Here is a 25,742-nt window from a genome sequence, read left to right as displayed (position 1 = left end):
AGTTATAAGGCGATAATTACTGACTGAGTTCACCTTCAACTCTATGAACAGCAGCAACATCAATAGTCTACACCACTGTAGAATACTTTGTTCCTGTCTGGCAGAGAAGTCACCACACCAACATGGTAGACGTGCAACTCCACGATACCATGCGTATTACCACTGGGACATTAAAATCTACCCCAATACCATGGCTCTCTGTCAATGCCAATATAGCACCACCGAAACTAAGATGGTAGAAAACATCTATTAAAGAATGGGAAAAAATAACACAAATAGATGACACAAAATGCCTATCTATTCAAGATGTCATTAAAAATTTACCAAATCACCGATTGAAGTTACAAAATTTGATATGGAATAACAACTACATAAGAGGAGAGGACAGCTTCAATCTTACAGACACTTGGAAAAAGGTTTTACATAAATCAACATTCAACTTTCTCACAATCTGGTATATTTCTGTTGGCACTTGTCACCTCCAATAATCTGAATAAATTTACATATGGTATGTGGCTGTAATCTCTAATGTGTTTGCCTTCATATTTTAACTACTGACACATTGTGTGTTCGATATACAATTGATGAAATAATTCAGTATTTATATGAACCACAATGAAAAACTAGCCAAAGACCACAAAACAAAACATGCACAGTGTACCAGACCACTGACCACTAATTTATCATGTGGATTCAGTCTATATCAGGCTTGGCTCATGGTTTCCATGCTAGGGTAGACTAATGCATTTACCAGTCAGAACTATGGTTCCAGGGTTCTCTACACAGTTACACATTATAAAAATGTTTATAGAATGTAACTAATTTCCTTTTTGTAATAAAATACTAAATAACAGTAAAAGACAAGAATTATATGTAACATGTTTAGATGATAACATCACATTTCCTGACACTTTACTGCAACAAACCATGTTAAAAATGATGTATTTTGGAAAGATCTACAATGCGGTGTGTTGGTTGATATGGTGGAGGGGACCAAACAGCAAGGTCATCGGTCTCATCAGATTATGGAAGGATGGACAAGGAAGTCAGCCGTGCGCTTTCAAAGGAACCATCCCAGCATTTGCCTGAAGTGATTTAGGGAAATCACGGAAAACCTAAATCAGGAAGGCTGGACACGGGTTTGATACATATTACACACACTCAGTACAAGCAAGAACACTCAGCAGCAAATAGTTTGGATTTCAAACAGGACTTTAAACTGAAGAACCATTATTTATATTGGTAGATGATACTCGAGAACCAATAAATCCGAAATTACTACCATTGGGAATATTTTGTGACGTGGCTACGGCATCTGAATTTGTTGTAAATGGATGTTGGATGAGGATGGGCTGTCAGGATGCACCATATTAAAACTCATCCGAGTTTCCCAAGTGGTTTATTATTTCCAGCTACAGTGACCCCATTCCTCTCAATCTGCGTCACCGGGTCCCGCAATGCTGAGGGCACCACTTGGCTGTTTGCAAAGCGGCTTGGCGGTGGAATGGTTGCGTCAGTGACCCGTGCAGCGCACTGCTGTGTGTCGGCCTTGTACAGCCGTGGAGTTGTGACGATATCAGGCTGCACTGGCAGTTGACTCAGTGGTCTCTGTCCCTGTCACCTAGGAGAGCTGTAAGGTGACCCACAGCATGCTTCCTCCGAGTCATGTACTCATAACACCTGGGTTGGGCCAGTGGGGCCCCTTCTGCTTGTAACTTGCGCCATGCACACCGCTACGTTTACTCTTTTCAGCAGGTCTACGGCCCTGTGGCCTCCATTCTACTTTGCAACCACTGGTAGCGTAACTTACTGTCAACAAGCCCGCGTCTGGCTGCAACTTGTGGGCTCCGAAATATTGCACTGAAGTTAACCTTTTCCCATATTAAGCAGTGGTGCCGTTACAGTGTAAACCATGATAACTTAGTACAAAAGTTCAAATATTATGAAACTGTAGATGCAGAAAGTTCACGGTTTTTTTATCTTATTTGAATGACAGAAAGTTATGTGTAACAACATAGTGAAGGGCACTCAGAATATGAAGCAATCAGACACGGTGCACAACAAAAAATATGATCCATTTGTAGTTTCAGAAGATGCAAATTTTGTACATTTTGCAGATGATACAAATATAGGAATAAAAAATAGTACCAGTCCCCTTACTGAAAAAGCAGTTAATGAAATAATTGAGAACATCAACAGACAATTCAAGGCAAATGGATTATCACAGAATTTTGACAATACTCAACACATATAATTCAGTACTTCTCTTGGAACTCCGTATGCTATAACAATATGTTTCTCAAACAAAGAAATGCAAGCAGTAGAAAGTGTTAAGTCTTTGGGATTACAGTTAGATCACAACCTCAGCTGGAAAAGCCAATGCCTGAAATGAATGAAGTGCCTTGTTTCAGCTACGTTTAGAGTACACATGATTAATGTTACAAGTGATTTAAAAAGGAAAAACTAGTTTATTCTACATACCTCCATTCACTAATGAGTTACTGAAACATTGTTTCGGGAAATTCAAGTTACAGGGATAGTATTTTCAGAATGTTATTTTGTACATCCATTTGTACTTATCATAGACTGACATGGCTAATATGCTCATCAAATATGAAAACAGCACTTTGACTGGTTAACTGGTGATTTGTACAACATTTTTGCATGTGAGGTATAAAAGCTGTACTTACAGTGAACCACTGATAAAACTTAGGCTCCTCAGTACAGCCATTTGTTGAAGCAGCACAAAGTGTCCCTGGGTCTATTTGAAGTCCATCGACTCTGAACTGCAGCACCCTTCTACACTCGGATGACAAAAGCAGATGTACAGTAGGTATAAACGGGCAGTGGATTGATGGAACTGTCATTTGTACTCTGGTGATTCATGTGAAAAGTTTTCTGAGTTGATTATGGCCACAAAACAGTAATTAACAGACTTTGAATGTGGAATGACAGTTAGGACTAGACACGTGGGACATTACATTTCAGAAATCATTAGGGAATTCAACATTCCGAGATCCACAGTGTCAAGAGTGTGATGAGAAACCAAAATTCAGGCATTCAGACCATGGACAATGTAGTGCCAACAACCTTCACTCAATGACTGATAGCATCACCATTTGCATAGAGTTGTCAGTGTTAACAGACAAGCGACACTGCAAGAAATAACATGGAAATCAGTGTGGGACATACGATGAATGTACCTGTGAGGACAGCGAGGTGAAATTTGACATTAATGGGCCATGGCAGTAGATGACAGGCACAAGTGCCTTAGCCTACAGCGCCTGTTCTGAGCTCATGACCATATCGGTTGGCCCCTGTACATGTGTTCTGGGCAGATGGCTTCTGAATTCAGATGGTAAGACCTGGTGGTAGGGTTTAAGTGTGACATGGACACAGATCATCAACAAGGTATGTTGCAAGCTGGTGGTAGCTCCACAATGGTTTACGTGGAATGGACTAGGTCCTCTGGTCCAATTGAACTGATCATTGACAGGAATTGGTTATGTTCAGCTACTTGGAGACCATTTTCAGCCTTTCATGGACTTCATGTTCCCAAACAACAATGGAATTTTTATGGATGACAATGTGATGTCACTAGGTCACAGTTGTATGTGATTGGTTTGAAGAACGTTCTATACAGCTCAAGCGAATGTTTTGGCCACGCAGATCACCCAACATGAATCCCATCAAACATTTATGGAACATAACTGAGAGGTCATTTTGTGCACAAAATCATGCATCAGCAACACTTAGGAATTATGGACAGATATAGAGGCAGCATGGCTAGTTATTTCTGCAGGAAACTTCCAACAACTTGATAAGTAAAGTCCAGTTGCTGTAGTACACCAGGCAAAAGGAGGTCCAATATAATATTAAGAGGTATCCAGTGAATTTTATCACCTCAGTGTATATGATCAATGGTAGCAGGTGAGTGTCATGTGCACCAACACAGCCCAAAACAGTTGTTGATTCCCTGCCTGACCTACCAGAGACCCTATTCAGTGGCATTCCCTGTTCCTCAAAAGCTCTTACCCTTGTTGGATAATTGCCAAACCCAGACGCATCATACACTCCTGGAAATTGAAATAAGAACACCGTGAATTCATTGTCCCAGGAAGGGGAAACTTTATTGACACATTCCTGGGGTCAGATACATCACATGATCACACTGACAGAACCACAGGCACATAGACACAGGCAACAGAGCACGCACAATGTCGGCACTAATACAGTGTATATCCACCTTTCGCAGCAATGCAGGCTGCTATTCTCCCATTGAGACGATCGTAGAGATGCTGGATGTAGTCCTGTGGAACGGCTTGCCATGCCATTTCCACCTGGCGCCTCAGTTGGACCAGCGTTCGTGCTGGACGTGCAGACCGCGTGAGACGACGCTTCATCCAGTCCCAAACATGCTCAATGGGGGACGGATCCGGAGATCTTGCTGGCCAGGGTAGTTGACTTACACCTTCTAGAGCACGTTGGGTGGCACGGGATACATGCGGACGTGCATTGTCCTGTTGGAACAGCAAGGTCTAGGAATGGTAGAACGATGGGTTCGATGACGGTTTGGATGTACCGTGCACTATTCAGTGTCCCCTCGACGATCACCAGTGGTGTACGGCCAGTGTAGGAGATCGCTCCCCACACCATGATGCCGGGTGTTGGCCCTGTGTGCCTCGGTCGTATGCAGTCCTGATTGTGGCGCTCACCTGCACGGCGCCAAACACGCATACGACCATCATTGGCACCAAGGCAGAAGCGACTCTCATCGCTGAAGACGACACATCTCCATTCGTCCCTCCATTCACGCCTGTCGTGACACCACTGGAGGCAGGCTGCACGATGTTGGGGCGTGAGCGGAAGACGGCCTAACGGTGTGCGGGACCGTAGCCCAGCTTCATGGAGATGGTTGCGAATGGTCCTCGCCGATACCCCAGGAGCAACAGTGTCCCTAATTTGCTGGGAAGTGGCGGTGCGGTCCCCTATGGCACTGCGTAGGATCCTACGGTCTTGGCGTGCATCCGTGCGTTGCTGCGGTACGGTCCCAGGTCGACGGGCACGTGCACCTTCCGCCGACCACTGGCGACAACATCGATGTACTGTGGAGACCTCACGCCCCACGTGTTGAGCAATTCGGCGGTACGTCCACCCGGCCTCCCGCATGCCCACTATACGCCCTCGCTCAAAGTCCGTCAACTGCACATACGGTTCACGTCCACGCTGTTGCGGCATGCTACCAGTGTTAAAGACTGCGATGGAGCTCCGTATGCCACGGCAAACTGGCTGACACTGACGGCGGCAGTGCAGAAATGCTGCGCAGCTAGCGCCATTCGATGGCCAACACCGCGGTTCCTGGTGTGTCCGCTGTGCCGTGCGTGTGATCATTGCTTGTACAGCCCTCTCGCAGTGTCCGGAGCAAGTATGGTGGGTCTGACACACCGTTGTCAATGTGTTCTTTTTTCCATTTCCAGGAGTGAAGTTGTAGACAAAGCATGATTTCTCATTAGCTTTTAGTCCACATCTTCTTGTTGTGTCTTTACAACCCTTTGTTGATCTTTGCCTTCTTAACAGTTTCTTTCCATTCTGCACTCTCATTTGCTTCCCTTCTCCATCCTCTGATTCCCAGGGCTCTGGTGTTTCTTCCACATTTTACAGCCATCATTTATGTGGTCTTCCACTTAATTTTATTCCTATCAATTTCCATTTGAAGACCTTTGTAGTTTATGTGTCCTGCATCCTTAGATCACACTCTAGCCAGGTTATTCTTTTACTTTTAATTGGACCTACAATATCAGCTCCTTGTATAAGACAATCCAACATAATTGCTCCATGCTCTCCAGGTACCATCATTATTTTTGGATCCCTCCATAATTTTTCCATAGTATTCATTGTTCAAATTTTTGAGTTATTCATCAGAGCTAGTTAGTGCCCATGCTTCACATCCATATGTAACCAGTGGCCTATCATAGCCATATATACAGGGTGTTACAAAAAGGTACGGCCAAACTTTCAGGAAACATTCCTCACACACAAAGAAAGAAAATATGTTGTGTGGACATGTGTCCGGAAATGCTTACTTTCCATGTTAGAGCTCATTTTATTACTTCTCTTCAAAACACATTAATCATGGAATGGAAACACACAGCAACAGAATGTACCAGCGTGACTTCAAACACTTTGTTACAGGAAATGTTCAAAATGTCCTCCGTTAGCGAGGATACATGCATCCACCCTCCGTCGCATGGAATCCCTGATGCGCTGATGCAGCCCTGGAGAATGGTGTATTGTATCACAGCCATCCACAACACAAGCACAAAGAGTCTCTACATTTGGTACCGGGGTTGCGTAGACAAGAGCTTTCAAATGCCCCCATAAATGAAAGTCAAGAGGGTTGAGGTCAGGAGAGCGTGGAGGCCATGGAATTGGTCCGCCTCTACCAATCCATCGGTCACCGAATCTCTTGTTGAAAGCGTACGAACGCTTCGACTGAAATGTACAGGAGCTCCATCGTGCATGAATCACATGTTGTGTCATACTTGTAAAGGCACATGTTCTAGCAGCACAGGTAGAGTATCCAGTATGGAATCATGATAACGTGCTCCATTGAGCGTAGGTGGACGAAACTAAAATGAGCTCTAACATGGAAATTAAGCGTTTCCGGACACATGTCCACATAACGTCTTTTCTTTATTTGTGTGTGAGGAATGTTTCCTGAAAGTTTGGCCGTACCTTTTTGTAACACCCTGTATAGCCATTTGAGCTGTCAGTTTACCATCTACATAATTGCATCTCCTATGGTGTACGGCTTCTTTCAGTTTCACCAAACGGACAGTTAATTCCCTATCCACTCTCACCACTGGCATGGAATCAGCCAAGGTTACCTTAAAAACAAAAATATATTTGGATGGTATGTTAAGCAGTTTTATATCTAACACCTCTTCCCTTTCCAGACTATTGAAGGCCTGCTTGAAGTCCTCATAGGTACTGTTGAGCTTGTTATTATATTCATATGCATTTTCCTGTATCAGTATGAAAATTTGGTCTACAGTTGATCTATTAACCCTGAAACCACACTGATAATCTCCCACTATGGAACTAGCCTATTGTATAGGATTCTGGATAAAACCTATTATGCCACATTCAACAGAGTGATCCCTCCGCAATTAGAACAACATGCCTTGTCACATTTCTTATGTTTGGGCTGGATCACTCATATAGTCCATTCTTCTGGAATTCTTTCTTGATTCAAGAGTAAACAGAGAAGATTATATATCTGGTTGTGTTATTTGCAGCAATGCAGGCCAAAACAGTTGTTGGTTCCCTATCAAATACAGTGGAGACCCTTTCAGTGGCATTCCTTTTCCCCAAGGGCTCTTACCCTAGTTGGATCAATGACAAGCCCAAACTCACTGCAATTGTAAACTAAGCATGATGTCTCAGTATCTCTTATCCAACATATTCAGTTCATTGTAGGAAGTATAAACTACAAATGGATATCTAGCATTCTTTTGGGACTTCTGAAGGGACTTGTAGGTTTATGACTGGAGACGCCGCAGCTATGTACTGGGAAGCATCTTCAGAATAATGCGGAAGATTTATGTATGATCAATGCTTGGTACATCTTTGAGTGTTTGTGGTCTAGATTTTGTCAGCTCAAGAAGAAAGTTTCATAAAGGCCTGATACCAATTCTCATTAGGGTGACCATCTTTCGATGGAGTTTACAACTAAAAATTGTTGTAACATTGATTTAAGTTCATTTTTCTCAGATGATACCCCATTTCTGAATGAGCAATTAAATAAATGGCCAGTATGTGGGGAAAAAAGCATGAGGATGCCTATGTGGGGGAAAAAGCGTGAGGATGCCGAAGGCCTAATTTAACCAATATCCTCCGCCTAAAGAAGAAATTAGAATAAAATGATGCAAATCCTGTGTAAAGGGTCAGATTTAATTTCTTTTTTATTCTTTAATTCTAGACACCCAGAGACATAAAATTTTCACCTTTTAATTCAATAGTATGGGCTATGACTAATTTTGGGACACCATAAGCTGCTTTTGCTTCTCTAAAGGTTTTAACTTGATTGATACCATCATGCATGCCCCTTGACACACATCATTTACAGTGTAACTGCAATCTAGACTAGTTGTAGATCCTTGACATTTTTCAAAACCTGATATGAAATAACATCGTCATATAGTTTTTCCATCTCCACACAGTATCTGTTCCTAATACCCCACTTTGCAATTTTTTAGCAGGTAAATGTAAACAAGCAGTGGTTCTTATTTAACTTGAAAGTAGGTAATTTCATTATTATAATCTCATTTTGGAATGATGAAATAACTTAATAAGCCATAAATGTATTTTAACTTATCAGTAGATGAAGGAGAAAACACAATTTTCTTTCTTTCAAAACCGGGAGCTATCAGACTGCTAGACACATCAGCATGAAAATCTCAATAATTAAAAAAATTATACAATAAAAAAGAAAGGGTAGTGATGTAAGTTTTTTTAAGAGGTCTCTGCATAATGATCTAGAATTAACACCAGATGTAATTATTGCAACACACCGAATGCAGTCATTTAGTGGACTAGCCGAGTCATTTAGCTGACAGACCACAATCTATTGACAAATTTGTATTTGGACCTGTTAAAATCAAATGGTGAATAGAGCTGAGCTGAATATTTTTGTGCTTAATGTTATGTGATAAATTCCTTTGGAAAATGGCCCACTTTGTAATTTTCATAACATGCTGTTTGAGATGGTTATAAACACGGTTATAACCACTCAAGAAGGTCATAGAATGGTGTTGGTTTACTGTTACCCCTGCTGGTAAACCCATACCCAGTCCACACTTCGGGACTGCAGTTTTCACTTACCCCTGACCTAATCAGGGAAATATGAACACTTGGGGTAAATGTAAACTTATCATGATGTCAAGTTCGAATCAACAGATTAATAAATCCAAGAGCACAGTTTATATTTTGGGACTATTATGTCTTAAAATTACAAAAATAACTTGTTGAAAAGTACGATTAAAATACTAGGACCAAAAACCACCTCTATGAAGACCTCAAGGGGTTTAACATTAATACAGAAAGGAATCAGACATATGGGTACGCATGTATTCAACAACCTAATGGAGTACATTAAATATTATGTTGATAATATAACAGAGTATATGACTGAAATAAAGAATTTTATGTTGTGGAACTTGTTCAACTCCATTAGGAGTATCTTCACAGAAACTTTTAAATTTAATATTTTTAAGTTAATGTATAATTAGAATTAGGCTAGCACTCTAACACACCATATAAAGTTATTTTACTGCAACATTTTACAATGGAATGCTTTGAGCCATGACACAGTGCTGTGTGACGTCACTACAGTGCGGAGTCTTTGAGTTGGTTGTGTTTTGCAGATGTCGCATTGTCGTATCTGATCGTGCCCACTGGTGGTGGATGTGCTGCTGTATTTGATCATGCCCTCTGGTGGTGGATGTAGAAGTGCTGAGTTTAACATTTGGTATTGGGTTAATTTGAATTTTGGTTGTCATCGTGCTAACATGGTCTAGAGTTTAGGATGTTTGTGTAGTAAAGTGGACTGTGGAAGTGTTTTCAGAACATTATTAAGGTCTTTTGTGTTTATGTGGTTTATGTGTTTGGCATTTTTGTTAGGTCTGATTAATTTGGTGTTTGTTGTGCAGGATGAAGTCTAATTTTTTTATTGTGTTTTGTTACGTATGGATATAACAGTGAAGACCACGAGTTCATCATTACATTCTGAGATGGGTGATGATATGTCTGACGCACAGGTTCTGTAGATATTTTCGATCTTATTGCTGAATATATTAGGTTTCTTGTTTGTGTGGTGCTGATGAGAATTCCGGTGGCTTGGACCAGGGACTTGTATATGTGGCATTGTCGGTGCAAATGTGTGTGTGAGTGTGTGTGTGTGTGTGTGGTGGGCAACCTACGTGGTATTGCCAGAGGCTTTTGTTGTTAAGTAATTTCATTTTGGTTTGATTCTATACGAACTGTGTTGTTCTGTGTGTTGTATATTTATGGTAGGTCAATTGTGTTTTAATTGATGTAGGCTAGTGAATATGGAATATTTGGGTTTTTTAGTTGTTGGGGATTTGGTTCCACTTTTCGGGGTTGTAGGTGCTGGTTTTTTGGGATCAACAGCTGCGGTTGAGCTATGTAGGTCAAGGGAAATGCCTGAATCCATTTTTCGGTGTTGTACATTTTGGTTGTATCAGTATCTGTTGCTGAGCTATATAGGTCAAGGGAAACGTCTGCACTTTTAGAGGTTATAGATGTTGGGCTTTTGATAACGATAGTTGTGGCTGAGATATATACCTCAAGGGAAATTCCTGTGGTGTTGTTGGTGTAGCGGAATGTTGTAACTTAATTTTGTTTATACTATTTGTTTTGGGATGGTGTAGTGTTTTTTTTATTGTTGTATATTTAGCTTGTCCCTGCCCTAAACTCCTAATTTTCCGCAGTTGTCCTGTTAGTCTCATTTTATTTTTGGAGTGAGACGTTATTGTGGCATTTTTATTTTTGTTCACATTTGTTGGCGTGGGCATAGTGATGGCATTGTCTTCATTTTTTAAATGCTGGGAGCAGTTGTTTCCACCACAAAGCAGATGGACACATCTGTAACGCCCTTAAGTAAATGTACATTTTTGACGGCTTTCGACATTCCACAGAACACACCACGTGAGATCGTTGGGACACAACTAACACAATGCAAAAAAAGTTGGTTGGTTGGTTGTTTGGGGAAAGAGACCAAACTGCGAGTTCATCGGTCTCATCCGATTAGGGAAGGACGGGGAAGGAAGCCGACCGTGCCCTTTCAAAGGAACCATCCCGGCATTTGCCTGGGATGATTTAGGGAAATCACTGCAAAAAAAGTAACAGAAACCATTCTAAGCAAATAGGAGGAGGCTGAAAAGTGGAAGGAAAATACAGAATAAAGGAAACACACTTGAATACAAAATTAGACAAGAAATCAGGTAAGTGGAAGAAAATGTGACGGGGGCTATATTAAGGTGGAAGGAAATCGACAAGGCACTAAAAAGAATAAAGTTAAACAAGGCACAAATGTTAGACAACATTCCCTCCAAACTGTAAAATGCTTTGAGGAACCAACCATGGCTAAACTGCTCCAGCTGGTATGGAGATATATGACAGAGGTGAAACACCCTCAGACTTCAAGAACAACGTGTTCTCTGATTAAGATAATCTTGTGAGTAAAGTTACAGTGAGTAGAGCAGTAGGGGCCAATCACCAGCCAATCGTAGTTCTTTCTCACATGTCACATGCTCGTTCTGTTGCCTGTTTTGTAGGTACATGCAGAACTTGGCTAGTGTGGCTGGCTGCACACTGGTAACAGTACCCCTGCCATTGCTATCTGCCAACCACAAGGTTATTTTAATGGGAGAATCATAATCACAACAGAAAAGAAAGTAGTTGTGGACAGGTGTATTACTGAACCACCGGTTTAATAACTCATTATGGCAAAATATTAACACAAAATTATTTAGAGGAGGGTGGAACAAACGATTAAAGCTGGCCTGGGCTAAGATCGATGTGGGTTCACGAGGCAAAACTGGCCAACAAATTATTTTAAAGGATCATTTGAACAATGCCAAAAGGCAGATTAAAACTGTGTGTCCGACCGAGTCTCGAACTCGGGACCTTTGCCTTTCGCGGCAAGTGCTCTACCATCTGAGCTACCGAAGCACGACTCACGCCCGGTCCTCACAGCTTTACTTCTGCCAGTACCTCGTCTCCTACCTTCCAAACTTTACACAAGCTCTCCTGCGAACCTTGCAGAACTAGCACTCCTGAAAGAAAGGATACTGCAGAGACATGGCTCAGCCACAGCCTGAGGGATGTTTCCAGAATGAGATTTTCACTCTGCAGCAGAGGGTGCGCTGATATAAAACTTCCTAAGTTACATATCAGCACACACTGAGCTGCAGAGTGAAAATCTCATTCTGGAAACATCCCCCAGGCTGTGGCTAAGCCATGTCTCCGCAGTATCCTTTCTTTCAGGAGTGCTAGTTCTGCAAGGTTCGCAGGAGAGCTTCTGTAAAGTTTGGAAGGTAGGATACGAGATACTGGCAGAAGTAAAGCTGTGAGGACCGGGCGTGAGTCGTGCTTCGGTAGCTCAGATGGTAGAGCACTTGCCCGCAAAAGGCAAAGGTCCTGAGTTCGAGTCTCAGTTGGGCACACAGTTTTAATCTGCCAGGAAGTTTCATATCAGCGCACACTCCGCTGCAGAGTGAAAATGTCATTCTGGAATGCTAAAAGGCTTCTGACAATATTCACAGAAAAACACTCTGAAAAATTATGATGATACCAGGCACAAAATATAGTGATCGACAATTTACCTACGACACCTACGGAAACCAGGATGTATTGTAACAGTCCAAGGACACAAAAGGGAGATAGCACCTGCGATGGGAATGAGACTGAGACAGGACTGCAGCATATCCCCAAAAAAATTATAAACGGCAGTTTATCGCTTCGGCGCTTTTTAAAATATTTTATTTTCGTAATGAAATCTTCTCCTAAAGAAATCTTCCTCATGTGGCCTATGAAACTTACGGCCTACTCGTACAAGCTGTGAAAAATAAGAATAATAACGCGGGTTTCAGAAACATAAAAAATGATTAATTTTTCAGAGGTTAACATGTGTGTCTAAGCAGAAAAAATATAACTACTAGTGGCTCCCCAATATTGCATTCTACTACCAGGTACAAATAAGCGGCTGTAACATCTTAGTAAAGTACCCACAAGTTTATCACAAGTACCACTTAAATCTTGAAAAGAAAATTTCTATTCATGATTTGTTTTATTTCATAACACGTTGTACGAAAATCTTATTTTTCACCGTGCCATTTCCCAGTTTTTTTAAATCACGAACAGTTTAACTTTACCAATATCGCTATTTCTTTACTTGGTACCTCACATTATTTAAGAACAGCACTTAATAAAAGAACGGATGCCACACAACAGGAAATAGAATGGTTTCCATAGTTTGCCTTACATACCATCACTCATAGCACTTGTTTTTCGCTGCAGCGTCACTCTACAATTTACTGCCGCACCAATAGCAACAATAACAACAACAACACCCACGCTCGCAAGTAACGCTGTAAACAAAATCAAAGGTAACACGCAAAGAATCAGAGGTAATTCGGCGGCATTCTCGTGTATCGACTTTTGGGGCAGTTCAACATACATCGATATCACGCGAAATATGAATTCAAAAAAGGTAGAATGAGATTAATACCACAAAATTTGAAGATATTTCGCCACTTTACATAATGTTTATTTATACAGCTGAAAACAAAGCTCCACTCCCCCTCGCTTTTGTTTACTATTCAGACACAAAAGCAAATGACTCGAGACCAGTGCTGTCTGATTCCGGATACCACGAAAAACGTATTTCATCCTACGGGCTTACTAATAGTTGTGATCTAATTTGTGCATTATACACTTCTGAGACACGTATCGTCGCCCAAGCAATCATTCCCCCTATTTCAGTGCGAAAATAATTATATTTTTGAGAATTTTCAGACTTTTACGAGTCTCGTACATGTCGTATTTTGTGGTAAGTCGACGTTCACGAGTTACTGTTGAGAATCCAACAAACTTCATTAGCGACATCTGGTTTGAGATATCACTTTCCCGTTACTTACAGTGTAGTATTTAAGCAAACAGTGCAATATTTAAGCAGAGAAATATGTTCACCTTTTCTCTCTCGTCAACCAGTTTCTTTTAAGGAAACATTTGAAACTTTCAAGGTGTATGACCGCGATGTGTAGCTCTTACGAGCTTGCTGTGGTACAAGAGTGTAGAGAATTCTTCCATCGTTCAAACAGTAATTATTCAGGGATAGACATGTGCTATAACCATCTGGTTTTATTCACATATTTAACGAAATACAACTTGACAACGGAAACTAAATAAAGATCTGTCAAACTGAAAAACAACGAGGAAACAGAACTTCGGCAGAGTTAGATCAGAAAACCAAAGAATAATATACACTTTTAATCCCCATCCGAATTCAATGCTTTCCACACAGTGCCCCCTGGTGGTAGAGGAGAGCTTCTGGGATGTGCGATTATTTATGGCGCACTTGGCAGCCTTGTCATGAACAGACTGCCGGCGTCTCTGGTGCTTCCTGTGGGCTAGTTCTCTGAGTCAAGGCCGACCTTGCAATTGTGTGACCAATCCCACTACTGGGTTGACTTGAAGACGCTGATGTGGCGTCCCAGTTTACTGTTTCCGCAAGGGAATATCAGGAAATACGTCAGTCTGACCCGTCTCAGTGACATCTTTAGCAGCTTATCACTGCATATTATTTGACTGTACAGCCATCACATTTTAGTATCTGTAAGGGTCCAGAGTATGGTGGTTGTAATGATGGGTGCACTACATCTGTCCTTAACATCATGGGCGAGTATGTCTGTTCTCCAAGGCGGTACGCTGTTGAAGGGTGTAACACAGAAATTTGGAGCTTTACTTGTTGCAGCAAATATGATAGTTCTGACTCCACTGATAGCTGTTATTCTGAGAAAAACTCGTCCTGCAGGTATAATATCTCCCCATAAACCACCTCTGCTTTTGGTGCTCCGACCTCTGTCTTGGCATTGGCCCATTAAGACCAATCGCAGTGTGGTGGTCCAGGTGTTCTTGTAACATTTAGCGCAGCTTTTAATGCTCTTTGTCACTACTCTGCCATCCCATTCCTTTTGATATGGTATATGATTGTATAATGGTGATTAAACCCACATAACTTGGATAGGTGTTGACTCAAATAACCACCCCTGATCCATAGTGACATGAGTTGGACTGCTGAAACAAGAATGCCAAGCCATTAGGAAGGTTCTTGCTGTTGTTCCTGCCGATATTTCACTGATTGGCTTTCCCTCCGCCCACTGAGTGTATCTGTTAAGAGCGGTAAATATGTAACGACGCCCCTCAGATGGTGGGAGCGGGCCCATGAGATCTATGTGAACATGGGAGAAACGATCTGTTTTTGTGTAAATTCTCCCACTGACATATGTATGTGTTTGCCAATTTTGCATTGTTGTCATGTTACACATTTTCTTTTCAATTGACGACAGTCTTTTTATATACTGGGCCACACATACTTCTATATCATTAGTTTAATGCTGGCTTTGGGATTTGGATGGACGAGATTTTGAATGCTGTCAAAAACCACTCTTTATAGCATTATGGGCATGAATGGCCTGGGCGAGGGTCTATACACATCACACCAGATCAAGTCCTAGGTACCTAATAACTGCAGTTGTTTGAGGTAGAGAGCTTTCTGTTGCTACGTTCGCAGGTTCGAATCTTGCCTCGGGCATGGATGTGTGTGATGTCCTTAGGTTAGTTAGGTTTAAGTAGTTCTAAGTTCTAGGGGACTGATGACCAAAGAAGTTAAGTCCCATAATGCTCAGAGCCATTTTTAGAGCTTTCTTTTGTTTTACAAATACTCCTGCAGCTGCTTGTCTGTAGTTAGCACTGTGTTGAGGTGACTGTAATTTCTTGTATCAGAGATAGCACCGATTCTGGAGAAAAAAAAAATCAAGTGCTACATTTCCTGCCCCTCTTATCTGACTTACAGCTATTGTAAACTGAGCAATAAATTGTAACTGGTGAAACTGTCGGTGAGAATAACCCTCCTTAAAATGGTTCAAAAGGCTCTAAGCACTATGGGACTTAACATCTGAGGTCATCAGTCCCCTAGACTTGGAACTACTTAAACCTGACTAACCTAAGGACATCACACGCATCCATGCCTGAGGCAGGATTCGAACCTGCGACTGTAGCAGCAGCGCGGTTCCGGACTGAAGCGCCTAGAACCGCTCGGTCACAACGGCTGGACAACCCTCCTTATGCTGGTTAAAAGTGAATGTCATTGGTTTGTGCTCTGTATACACTACAAATGTTCTAGCTTCTACATAAGAGCGAATTTGCTGCACAGTTTTATAAAAGGCCAGTAGCTCTTTGCCATATGCACTCCAGTTGGCTCGAACCTCTGTCAGTTTATGGGGAAAAAGCCTAAAGCCTTCCACCTTTTCTCAACATATTGCTGGAAAGTTGTCCTGATAGTCTGTTGGTTAGCGTTCACAACTACTGATAATAGCGAATCTTGGATAGGGCAGGACAAAGGACTGCTTGTAGCAAGCTGCCTTTTACCTTTTCGAAAAAAGGAGGGAAGATCGGGTTTAGTGTTCCGTCGGCATCAAGGTTGTTAGAGATGAAGCACAAGCTAGGACTTCGTCAAGGATGAGGAAGGAAATTGGTCATGCCTTTGCAAGTAACCATCCTGCCATTTGTCTGAAGCAATTTAAGGAAATCATGGAAAACCCGAATGCAAGTCCAGTGTGCTAGCCACTGCGCCATTTCACTCAGTCACCTTTTCGAAGGCCCCACTGCATCTCTGGCGTCCATGGCAGGGAGCATCAGCACATGATGTTACTTGACAGTGCTGCATATATCGCTGCTGCCACAGGTAGGTGACAGTAGTAGAAGTTAAATATTCTCAGGAATCTTCTTAAATGCTGAATGAGGAATGTTCTTAACGAACTCTGTCTTCTATTGGAGCAGACAAATACTGAGACTGAGGAATGTTACAGCCTTTGTCGCAGAATCAGCAGTTATTTATGTATCCTGTCAAAAGCTGCACTGAGGTGGCTCTCACGTAATGCAGCTGTTTTGGAAAATAGCAAAATATCATCTAGACAGATGAAACAGTAATTTAGCCCTTTAGCACTTCATCTACATAATATGCCATGACTGGATGCCATTTTTGTAGACCAAAAGTCATGCGTAGATACTCAAAAAGACCAAAAGTGTTTTAGGGGTGTCTTCTACTGCCTTTTTGCAGTCAGTCACGCTGATGATTGTATCTCCAGCTAGCACATTAATGGAATATCCTATATTGGGAACTGGGTAGCAGTCTGGAATGGTTCATGTGTTTAAGGCATGGTAATTTCCTCAGTATCTCCAGGTGCTGTCTTTCTTTTTCACTAAATGTAATGGTGATGCCCACGGGTTGTCAAGTCTATGTATGATGGTTGCTTGTAAGATTTCATCAAATTCTCCCTTGCTGCAGAAAAATGGTCAGATCCTAGTTTCTGTGACCCTTGAGAGAATGGTCGTCCAGGTGTTGATATGGTGCACCATGGAAAGAAGAACCTTACCTAAGTGGTTGCCATTTATCCGTCTACCCTCTAGTACTGAATTATGGGGTGAAGTGATGGTGTTGGTAACACTTCTGCCCATAGTACCTGTGACCACCTGACTGCCCATTTTAACCCTTACCATACTGAGATTTATTTCCATTTCTTGTGGGTGAAATCTGCTTCCAGTATTGGCTCAATAACATTAGCAAGCTTGAACCTCCATTCGAACTTTTTACTGAAACCCAGGTCAACTGTCACTTCACAATGGCCATATGTAATGGGCGATCTGCTGACTGCTGTAGGGTGGAGAGGTGTGCCCCTTGGTGCGGTTTCGCTCTGTCTGTATGATTGCATACTTACATCTAAACTTGAGTAGATAAGGTGGCAGCAGGTAGCTTTCTTGTCCTTTACAAACAAACGATGCAGTGATGTAAATAAGCATGCTTGATTCGCTGTGTTTGTGATCGTGGTCGATTTGTCGCTAATAACTTGGCCAATCTTGAGTTGTGTGCCTTGGCTATATGGATTATGTCACTGACGATGCTTCCAGGACTAGTAACAGCTACTTCGTTTACTATTTGGTATTCTTGTTGAACAGTGCGGCCTGCTGTGCCTTTTGCAAGTCACTGAGGCTGTTTGGGAATGCACATGGAGACATGCACCTTGTGGCCTGATAAACTAAACACCCATGGTCCAGAACTCTGGGTGACGTTGTTACCCTTGTACTGTTTGGCCGTCTGTTTGATTTTACCAGCAGGGTGGATGCCTGTCTTCCTTATTTTGCCCAGTGCAGTTCTGCTTCCTTAAAAGCAAAAACTCACATGGAATTGATGGCATTTCCAGCAAAATACTAAACACTTGTTCTCAACCGATAAGTAAGATTCTCAGCCACCTGTGTAATTGCTCTCTGGAACAGGGCATTTTGCCTGATGGACTGAAATATGCTATTGTTATACCTTTGCATAAAAAAGGGGATAGATCTGATTTCAACAATTACCGTCCAATCTCCATTCTAACAGCTTTATCCAAAATTTTTGAGAAAGTAATGTATTCAAGAGTAGCTTCGCATATCTGTAAAAATGAAGTACTAACAAAATATCAGTTTGGTTTCCAGAAAGGTTTTTCAACAGAAAATGTCATATATGGTTTCACCAATCAAATTTTGAATGATCTGAATAACCGAACACCACCCATTGGGATTTTTTGTGATCCCTCAGAGGCTTTTGATTGTGTAAATCATGAAATTCTGCTAGACAAGCTCAAGTATTGTGGCATGAGTTTGACAGTGCACAAATGGTTTAATTCGTACCTAACTGGAAGAGTGCAGAAAGTTGAAATAAGCAGTTCTCATAATATGCAAAGATCAGCACATTCCTCTGGGGAACTATCAAGAATGGGGTTCCATAAGGGTCAGTTTTGGGTCCTCTGTTGTTCTTAATATCTATTAATGACTTGCCATTCTATATTCATGAAGAGGCTGATGATACAAGTATAGTAATCACACCTGACAAACAAGAATTAACTGATGAAATTGTCAATAATGTCTTTCAGAAAATTACTAAGTGGTTCCTTGTAAACAGACTCTCACTGAATTTTGATAAGACACAGTACATACAGTTCCGTACAGTAAATGGTATGACGCCATTAATAAATATAGACCTTAATCAGAAGCACATTAAGGTACAATATTCAAAAATTTTAGGTGTGTCCATTGATATCAAATATGGCATCATATTTTGGGGTAATTCATCACTGAGGAAAAAAGTATTTATTGCACAAAAGCCTGTAATCAGAATAATAGCTGGAGTCCACCTAAGATCATCCTGCAGACATTTATTTACGGATCTAGGGATATTCACAGTAGCCTCTCAGTCTATATACTCCCTTATGAAATTTGTTATTAACAACCAAACCCAATTCAAAAGTAATAGCAGTGTGCATAACTGCAATACTAGGAGAAAGGATGATCTTCACTATTCAAGATTAAATCTAACTTTGGCACAGAAAGGAGTGAATTATGCTGCCACTAATGTCTTTGATCACTTTCCAAATAGTATCAAAAGTCTGACAGATAACCAACAAGTATTTAAGAAGAAATTAAAAGAATTTCTGAATGACAACTCCTTCTACTCCATAGAGGAATATTTAGATATAAATTACGAAAAAAAATTATTAAAAAAACAAAAAATAAAAAAGTTATTATATTAACTTAATTATGTTGTTACATTAATTTAATTATGTAATGTATTGGAAAATTTTACTCATTTCACATCATTATGAAATATCGTATTCATGATCCATGGAACTAGTTAGTATTAATCTAATCTAATCTAATCTCTAATCTGTCCGCCCATCCAAGCAATTAATTGCCACAACAAACTTCGTATTATCGTTAGCTACACTGCTTTACATGAATGTTAAATCTAAAATTGTGAGCCGGAGTTCTGGTGTCTCCAGTAGAAACGTAGGAATTGCCCTTTCATCCACAGAGTGGAACTATGCTAGATTCAGCCAGTGACTGCGGTGATAGCTCCATGTCATTTCGTGTTGAAATTCGAGTCTGAAGCTCACTAACCTGCTTCTGCGTATCCTCTTGCAGTCGTAAAAAAAAATGGTTCAAATGGCTCTGAGCACTATGGGACTCAACTGCTGAGGTCATTAGTCCCCTAGAACTTAGAACTAGTTAAACCTAACTAACCTAAGGACATCACAAACATCCAGGCCCGAGGCAGGATTCGAACCTGCGACCGTAGCGGTCTTGCAGTCGTAAAAGATTCTAGTGGTCGCGGCCAGCAGTTCGGTGCAATGTGATGTGCGAGTGTTTCACACGTGTGTCACGCCACGAGTGTTCGATTTCACGCTCACAAATTAGTTACACGCCGGCCACCATGAGCGATGTGTTTTGTCCATTAACTCAGTACCGTTTCCTCTTACATTAGTTTGTAGGAATTTATATGTTTATGTTTACTCTATGTTGAGTCCTGTGATTGCGCATAGTGATTAGTAGCGAGTCAATAAGAGTTTTAAGGTGGATTCGTAGTTTCGACAGGCCATAGTGTAGCCTACTTGGCGAGCGACTGTTGCATTAAGTACACAGTGTGAACTAATACGAAAATATTCCCCACTCACTGCTATTTCGAAAAGATCTTAATATGTAGTGGAAGACAATAGTACATTAAAATATTTTATTTTGTACACCGAAGGAAATTGCAAAATAACGATACATGTCTTGTTTAATGAGCTTCACTCACGATTTTTCCAGTGGAATGGCGAAAAGAAAAACCGGGAGTAAGACTGATGTGGCGTGCAGAAGTTTAAAATAAGATTCGTAATAAATTAACGATGAACGGAAAGTAGCAGAAATATACGTAAACATAGTTCAAGTACACTAAAAAGGCCCATCTACACATATCGTAGACAAACCATCAGCTTCTGTAGAAGTGACGTTGGACACCTACATTTTGAATTTTTCATCGCAATTTTTATTTTTATGTTGCTTAACAGATAAAAACACTGTTGTTTTAGACATTCTGAAATATTTGTCGAACGATGACTCCTCCTCTTCCAGCTGCTTGTAAAGAATATGGAAGTCTCCTTCATAGTCTCAGTTCTTTTCGTTTTTCTAACCTAGACTCTTTTTGCTCTCTGTTTCTCATCATCAAGGGCAACAGCAATCTTTGAAAACTGCTTTAAACTTAATTTTGGCATTTTATGACGATCTACCATGAACTACGAAATAGCGCCTCTGGTGACTATTTTATGAACTAGCTGTAACGTCACGACGTTCTTTCGACGTTGACGTGCCGTGTAGTGCGAATGCTACGCAATTCCTCTGACCGTCGACGTTCCAAAACGTGACGGTTACGTCACGGTGGCGTTCTGACAAGTGTGAATCCATCCACCTTTATTCGTTCTCTCACGAGTCTTGTCTCGGCGTACACTGCGTCTAAAAGACGTTCTGTATTATTTGACCTACGAACGAATAAAGCCGTTGTTGTCCCAGTAAGGAGATATCGTTTGTACGTTATTATTCGTAAATTAAGCAGGTTAAGCGGTCGGGCGGGCTAGTACTCAGTCCTGCAGCCAAGTTGGTGACCACAATGTGATTTACGACTGCCTGGTGCACAAGTTAGACGAAGTACTATCGCAGGATTACGGAAAATGTGGCAACGACCAACTCTACTGTGTCCAGGCTCGCCGTACGATCACCAGCTTTCTCGCCTCACAACCCTGTACTTTGGATTGCTCAGGTCGATGCAAGTTGCTTCTATTTGGGAATTACTGCGACGTCACCAAGTAAGTACTGGTTATGAGCCAACTGAACCAACAGCACGCGGCTCAAGTGCAAGATGTGATCAAATGGCTCTGAGCACTATGGGACTCAACTGCTGAGGTCATTAGTCCCCTAGAACTTAGAACTAGTTAAACCTAACTAACCTAAGGACATCACGAACATCCATGCCCGAGGCAGGATTCGAACCTGCGACCGTAGCGGTCTTGCGGTTCCAGACTGCAGCGCCTTTAACCGCACGGCCACTTCGGCCGGCAAGATGTGACAATTTCGCCTATAGAGAGTGGTGCATACGACCATTTCAAAACAGAACTAATCCGTCATGTATCTGCTTTGCAAAAAGAGCACCTCTGCCAAATTCTGACACAGGAAGATTTGGGGATCGCAAACCATCCCATACTTGCGGCATTTGCGAAGCAAGATCGACAGTAGCACGGAACGGGGCAGCTGCTGAGTTCATCTGCAGTAGGCGGTTGCCGCCTTCCATTGAAGTGATCGTCACATTGCAGTTTGATGTTCCTTTAGACCCAGTGGCAGGGATAGCGTCAAGACGGTGTATCACTTGTGCCTACCTGTGTAACAACTGTGCAGTGAGCAAGCCAGCACGCCACAGTGTAATGAGCCTACTACGACGCTCTGACGGCAAAGGTGGACGTACTGACACAAAAAATTGGGCAGTTGTTATCTCGCCGTAACGTCAGCAGCGACCATGGTTGATCCAGACCTTGGAAGTGCTCACATAGCAGATCGTTGACCACTCGAGTACGCCTGGGACAGAAATGCAGCAGAAGGTATATTGGTACCACAGCAAATTTTGCCAATGAGGAATGTTGCTGTATCAAAGCCTGTGCATACTCAAATGCCAGTGGTAGTTGGATGTAGACGCTTTGTCCAATTGCCGGTCTGAGTCACAGCGTCTATTGTAAGAAATCGACATACAGGACAGAAAAATCTGGTTGAAACTGACTCCATTCTGTGTATCTTCCCACAAACTATGCTACATCAGTGTAGGCCACATATGCTGTTCCATCTAGCTGCCACAACCAGTTTTTCTATCGAGATGTGAAGCACCCACTGATTTGAGCTGGATCTAGGCATGTGCCAGGCATTTATTGGGACTTCACAATTGTCGGCATTGAAAAGAAGATAATAGGAGTGGACTTCCTGGTCTACTATAGCCTTCTGCCTGACATCGTCGACACACGCCTGGGCGACCAAAGCACCGGACTGATGGTTGCAGGATCGAAGCACCATGCAACCACTCAATCTGCCAAATAGATTAAAGCTGAAGACAGTGAGTACGCCACCCTACTTCGAGATTTTCCATCATTACAAGACCGCTAAGTATGCCTCAAGATGTGAGCACAACATCTTGCACTATTTAAAGACTACGGGGGAGACTACCGGGGATCCCCAACATGACAGTTAGCCCACGATCGGTTAGCAAATGCAAAGGCAGATTCAACAGCATGATTCGATTGGGCATCATGTGACCATCCACTATTTCTTGGTCTTCAACGCTGCAGGTTGTGCCAAAAATGTGCAGTACAATTGAGTGCTGGTATTCTCAGCATCAACAGAAGAACATCGCCAGCATCTCATACAAGTTTTCAAATGGCTGGACAATTACGGTGTTGTTCTCAACACAGTGAAATGTATTTTTGGTCAGCCACAAATTGATTTTCTTGGCTGCCGATTTACCCCATCGAGCTCCATATCTCTACCTGAAAGAGTGGAAGCTATCCTGAAGACCCCCTGGCATGCGACGATTTCTAGGGATGCTAAATTTTTTTCTCAGCATATACTACAGGCAACAAAATGAAATGAGCATATGGCATCGTTGGCTGGGAGGCCCCATTCGGGGAAGTTCGGCCGCCGCTACAGGCAACCGAAATTCAAGAACTATTAACGGATTGACTCACAGGTCCGAAATACAATGAAAATGCATCAGTGACTCTTGGACAGATTGCATGACTGCTGTGTTCAAACAAGCAAAACAAGTAATAGCAGGTGTTGCACTGTTGGGGCACCCTGAGCAAATCATGTCATTAACATTGGTGGTAGACAGGAGCCAGGCAGCAGTAGGTGCTGTTTTGCAGCAACACAACAACAGCATATGGCAGTCTCTAGCCTTTTCTTGCGGAAACTGTCAACATCTCAATGGAAGTGAAGGGCGTATGACTATGAACTGTTAGCAATATACATGGCAATCAAGTACTTCCGTCCTCATTTAGAAGCCCATGAGTTTACAATGTACATCGACTACGTGCTGCTCACACATCATTTCAACAGATCAATGTCAACTTTTTGCTGCAGTAGCATAACTATCGTATGTTTATTGCACAGTTCACCATGGCCATCTAACATACATCCAGAGTCAAGAATGTGGTTGTCTCTGTCGAGTCTGTAGTGTCTTCATTATTGATTACACAGAGCTTGCAGAAGCACAATAGACCGACCAGGAACCGCAAGATCTGTTGCAGGAAACAACTTCATCTTTAGATTTGCAATTAGTCAACGTTCCTTGGATGACCATCAAGTTATACTGCCTTGTATCAGCAGAAACACTACGGCCTTTTTCACCAACAAGATTTCGGAAGGACGCCTTGAAATCTTTACAGAGCCTGTCACCCAGACGCACGATCTACGTTACGCCTCATCACACATCGTTTCGTGTGGCCAGGAACAAAGAAAGACTGCCTTGAGTAGACATGATGCTGCCTACGATGTTAGCGTTGCAAGGTCAGCCAGCACATATGCGCACCGATCAGCTTCTTCCTCTCCACCACGACGCATTTTACTCACGTGCACTTGGGTGTCATGGGACCACTACTTCCTTTGAATGGTCAACAGTACTTGTTGATATGACTGACTGATTCATGTGTTGGTCAGAAGCGGCAACTGTCGACAACACATTTGCAGAAACAGCATATTCTTTGTACTAAACTGGGTATCACAGTCCTGCTGTCCTCTGTACATTAAAACAGATCGCGGCAAGCAGTTCGAATCGGAATTCTTCGCCAAGCTGTCAGTATTCTATTGCATGACTCATCACAAAACAACCAGCTACCACCAGGCCAGCAACGGCATGATAGAGCATTGGTCAGCAACACTAAAATCAGATTTGGTGTTGCATGCTGCCAGGTGGACAGAAGCTCTGCTGATGGTTCTACTTGACCTGCGGAACACGTACAAAGCTGATGTGTATGGTTCCTCTGCAGAACTGGTGAACAAAGAGTCACTTCAATTGCCTGGATAATTTGTAGATGTGACTCCGCAGCCTGATACAGACTCATCTACCTTTGCTGGTCGTTTTAGAGTTCATGTCAAGCAGATGGCCCTCTACAGCCGTCCAGAGACTGAAGTGTTGCCACATTTGTCCATGTGCACACACATGATGTCGCATACTGGTTGCGTCAGACTGGCTCTACAGACACCACAAATCAGGCCACACCATGTCGTCAAAAGGGGAGATCACACCCTGGACATTCTGGTCGATGGCAAACATTACAATAGACAAGGTCAAGCCAGCATACATCTTCCAACAAGCCGCCCCCCCCCCCCCGGCCTCCCCCGAAATTCGATGGACGCAACCCCATCCAGCACCTATTCCAACAACAGCAACTCCGGCACCAGAGCTGGCCATGATGCCAGCTGCAAGGGACCCCTGCACCATGAGATCTGGTTGACGCGTCCACTTTCCAGCGCGCTTCCTGAACGGCACTCGGCGCTCTGTCTCCCCCCCCCCCCCCCCCAACCCTCACTCCAAGGGGACTGTTGTAGCTATCGTGGCCAGCAGTTCTGTATTTTGTGGTGCGCAAGTGTTTGACGTGTCTGTCATGCCACGCCACGAGTGTTCGATTTCGCACTGTCAAATTAATTCTGCCAGGAACGCTGTGTTTTTTGTCTATTAACTTCGTGCCGTTTACTTTTACTGTATAGCAATTTATATCTTCATGTTTACTCTATGTTGAGTTCTGTGATTGTGCATAGTCCTTAGTAACGAGTGAACAAAAGTCTTATGCATTCTCTTATGACTCTTGTCTTGGCTTACACTGCGTCTGAAAGACGTTCTGTATTTCTTGGCCTATGAAAGAATAGAACCATTGTCATCCCAGCAAGGAGATATCGTTTTGGGTTATTTGTCGTAAACTAAGCAGGCTAACCAGTCGGATTAGCCAGTACTCAGCCCCAAGACCAGAAGCTATTTTTCCATTTGGAACCATTTA

General features: G+C 42.3%; 1 protein-coding gene across 1 annotated transcript in view; it reads right to left on the bottom strand.

Annotated features, from left to right (window-relative positions):
- Nucleotides 1–13,189, bottom strand: part of LOC124619600 (THO complex subunit 7 homolog) — a 51,432-nt gene extending 38,243 nt beyond the window's left edge. Inside the window, exon 1 of the mRNA XM_047146102.1 lies at nucleotides 13,071–13,189. Within this exon, the coding sequence (XP_047002058.1) occupies nucleotides 13,071–13,080 (10 nt within the window). The 5' untranslated portion in view covers nucleotides 13,081–13,189. The remainder of the gene's footprint in view (nucleotides 1–13,070) is intronic.
- Nucleotides 13,190–25,742: the final 12,553 nt, after the last annotated feature.

This window comes from Schistocerca americana, chromosome 6, assembly GCF_021461395.2.
Source record: "Schistocerca americana isolate TAMUIC-IGC-003095 chromosome 6, iqSchAmer2.1, whole genome shotgun sequence".
In the NCBI taxonomy this organism is placed as follows: Eukaryota; Metazoa; Arthropoda; class Insecta; order Orthoptera; family Acrididae; genus Schistocerca; species Schistocerca americana.
The sequence above is the reverse complement of the archived record's forward strand: the minus strand, read 5'-3'. Positions and strand labels throughout refer to the sequence as shown.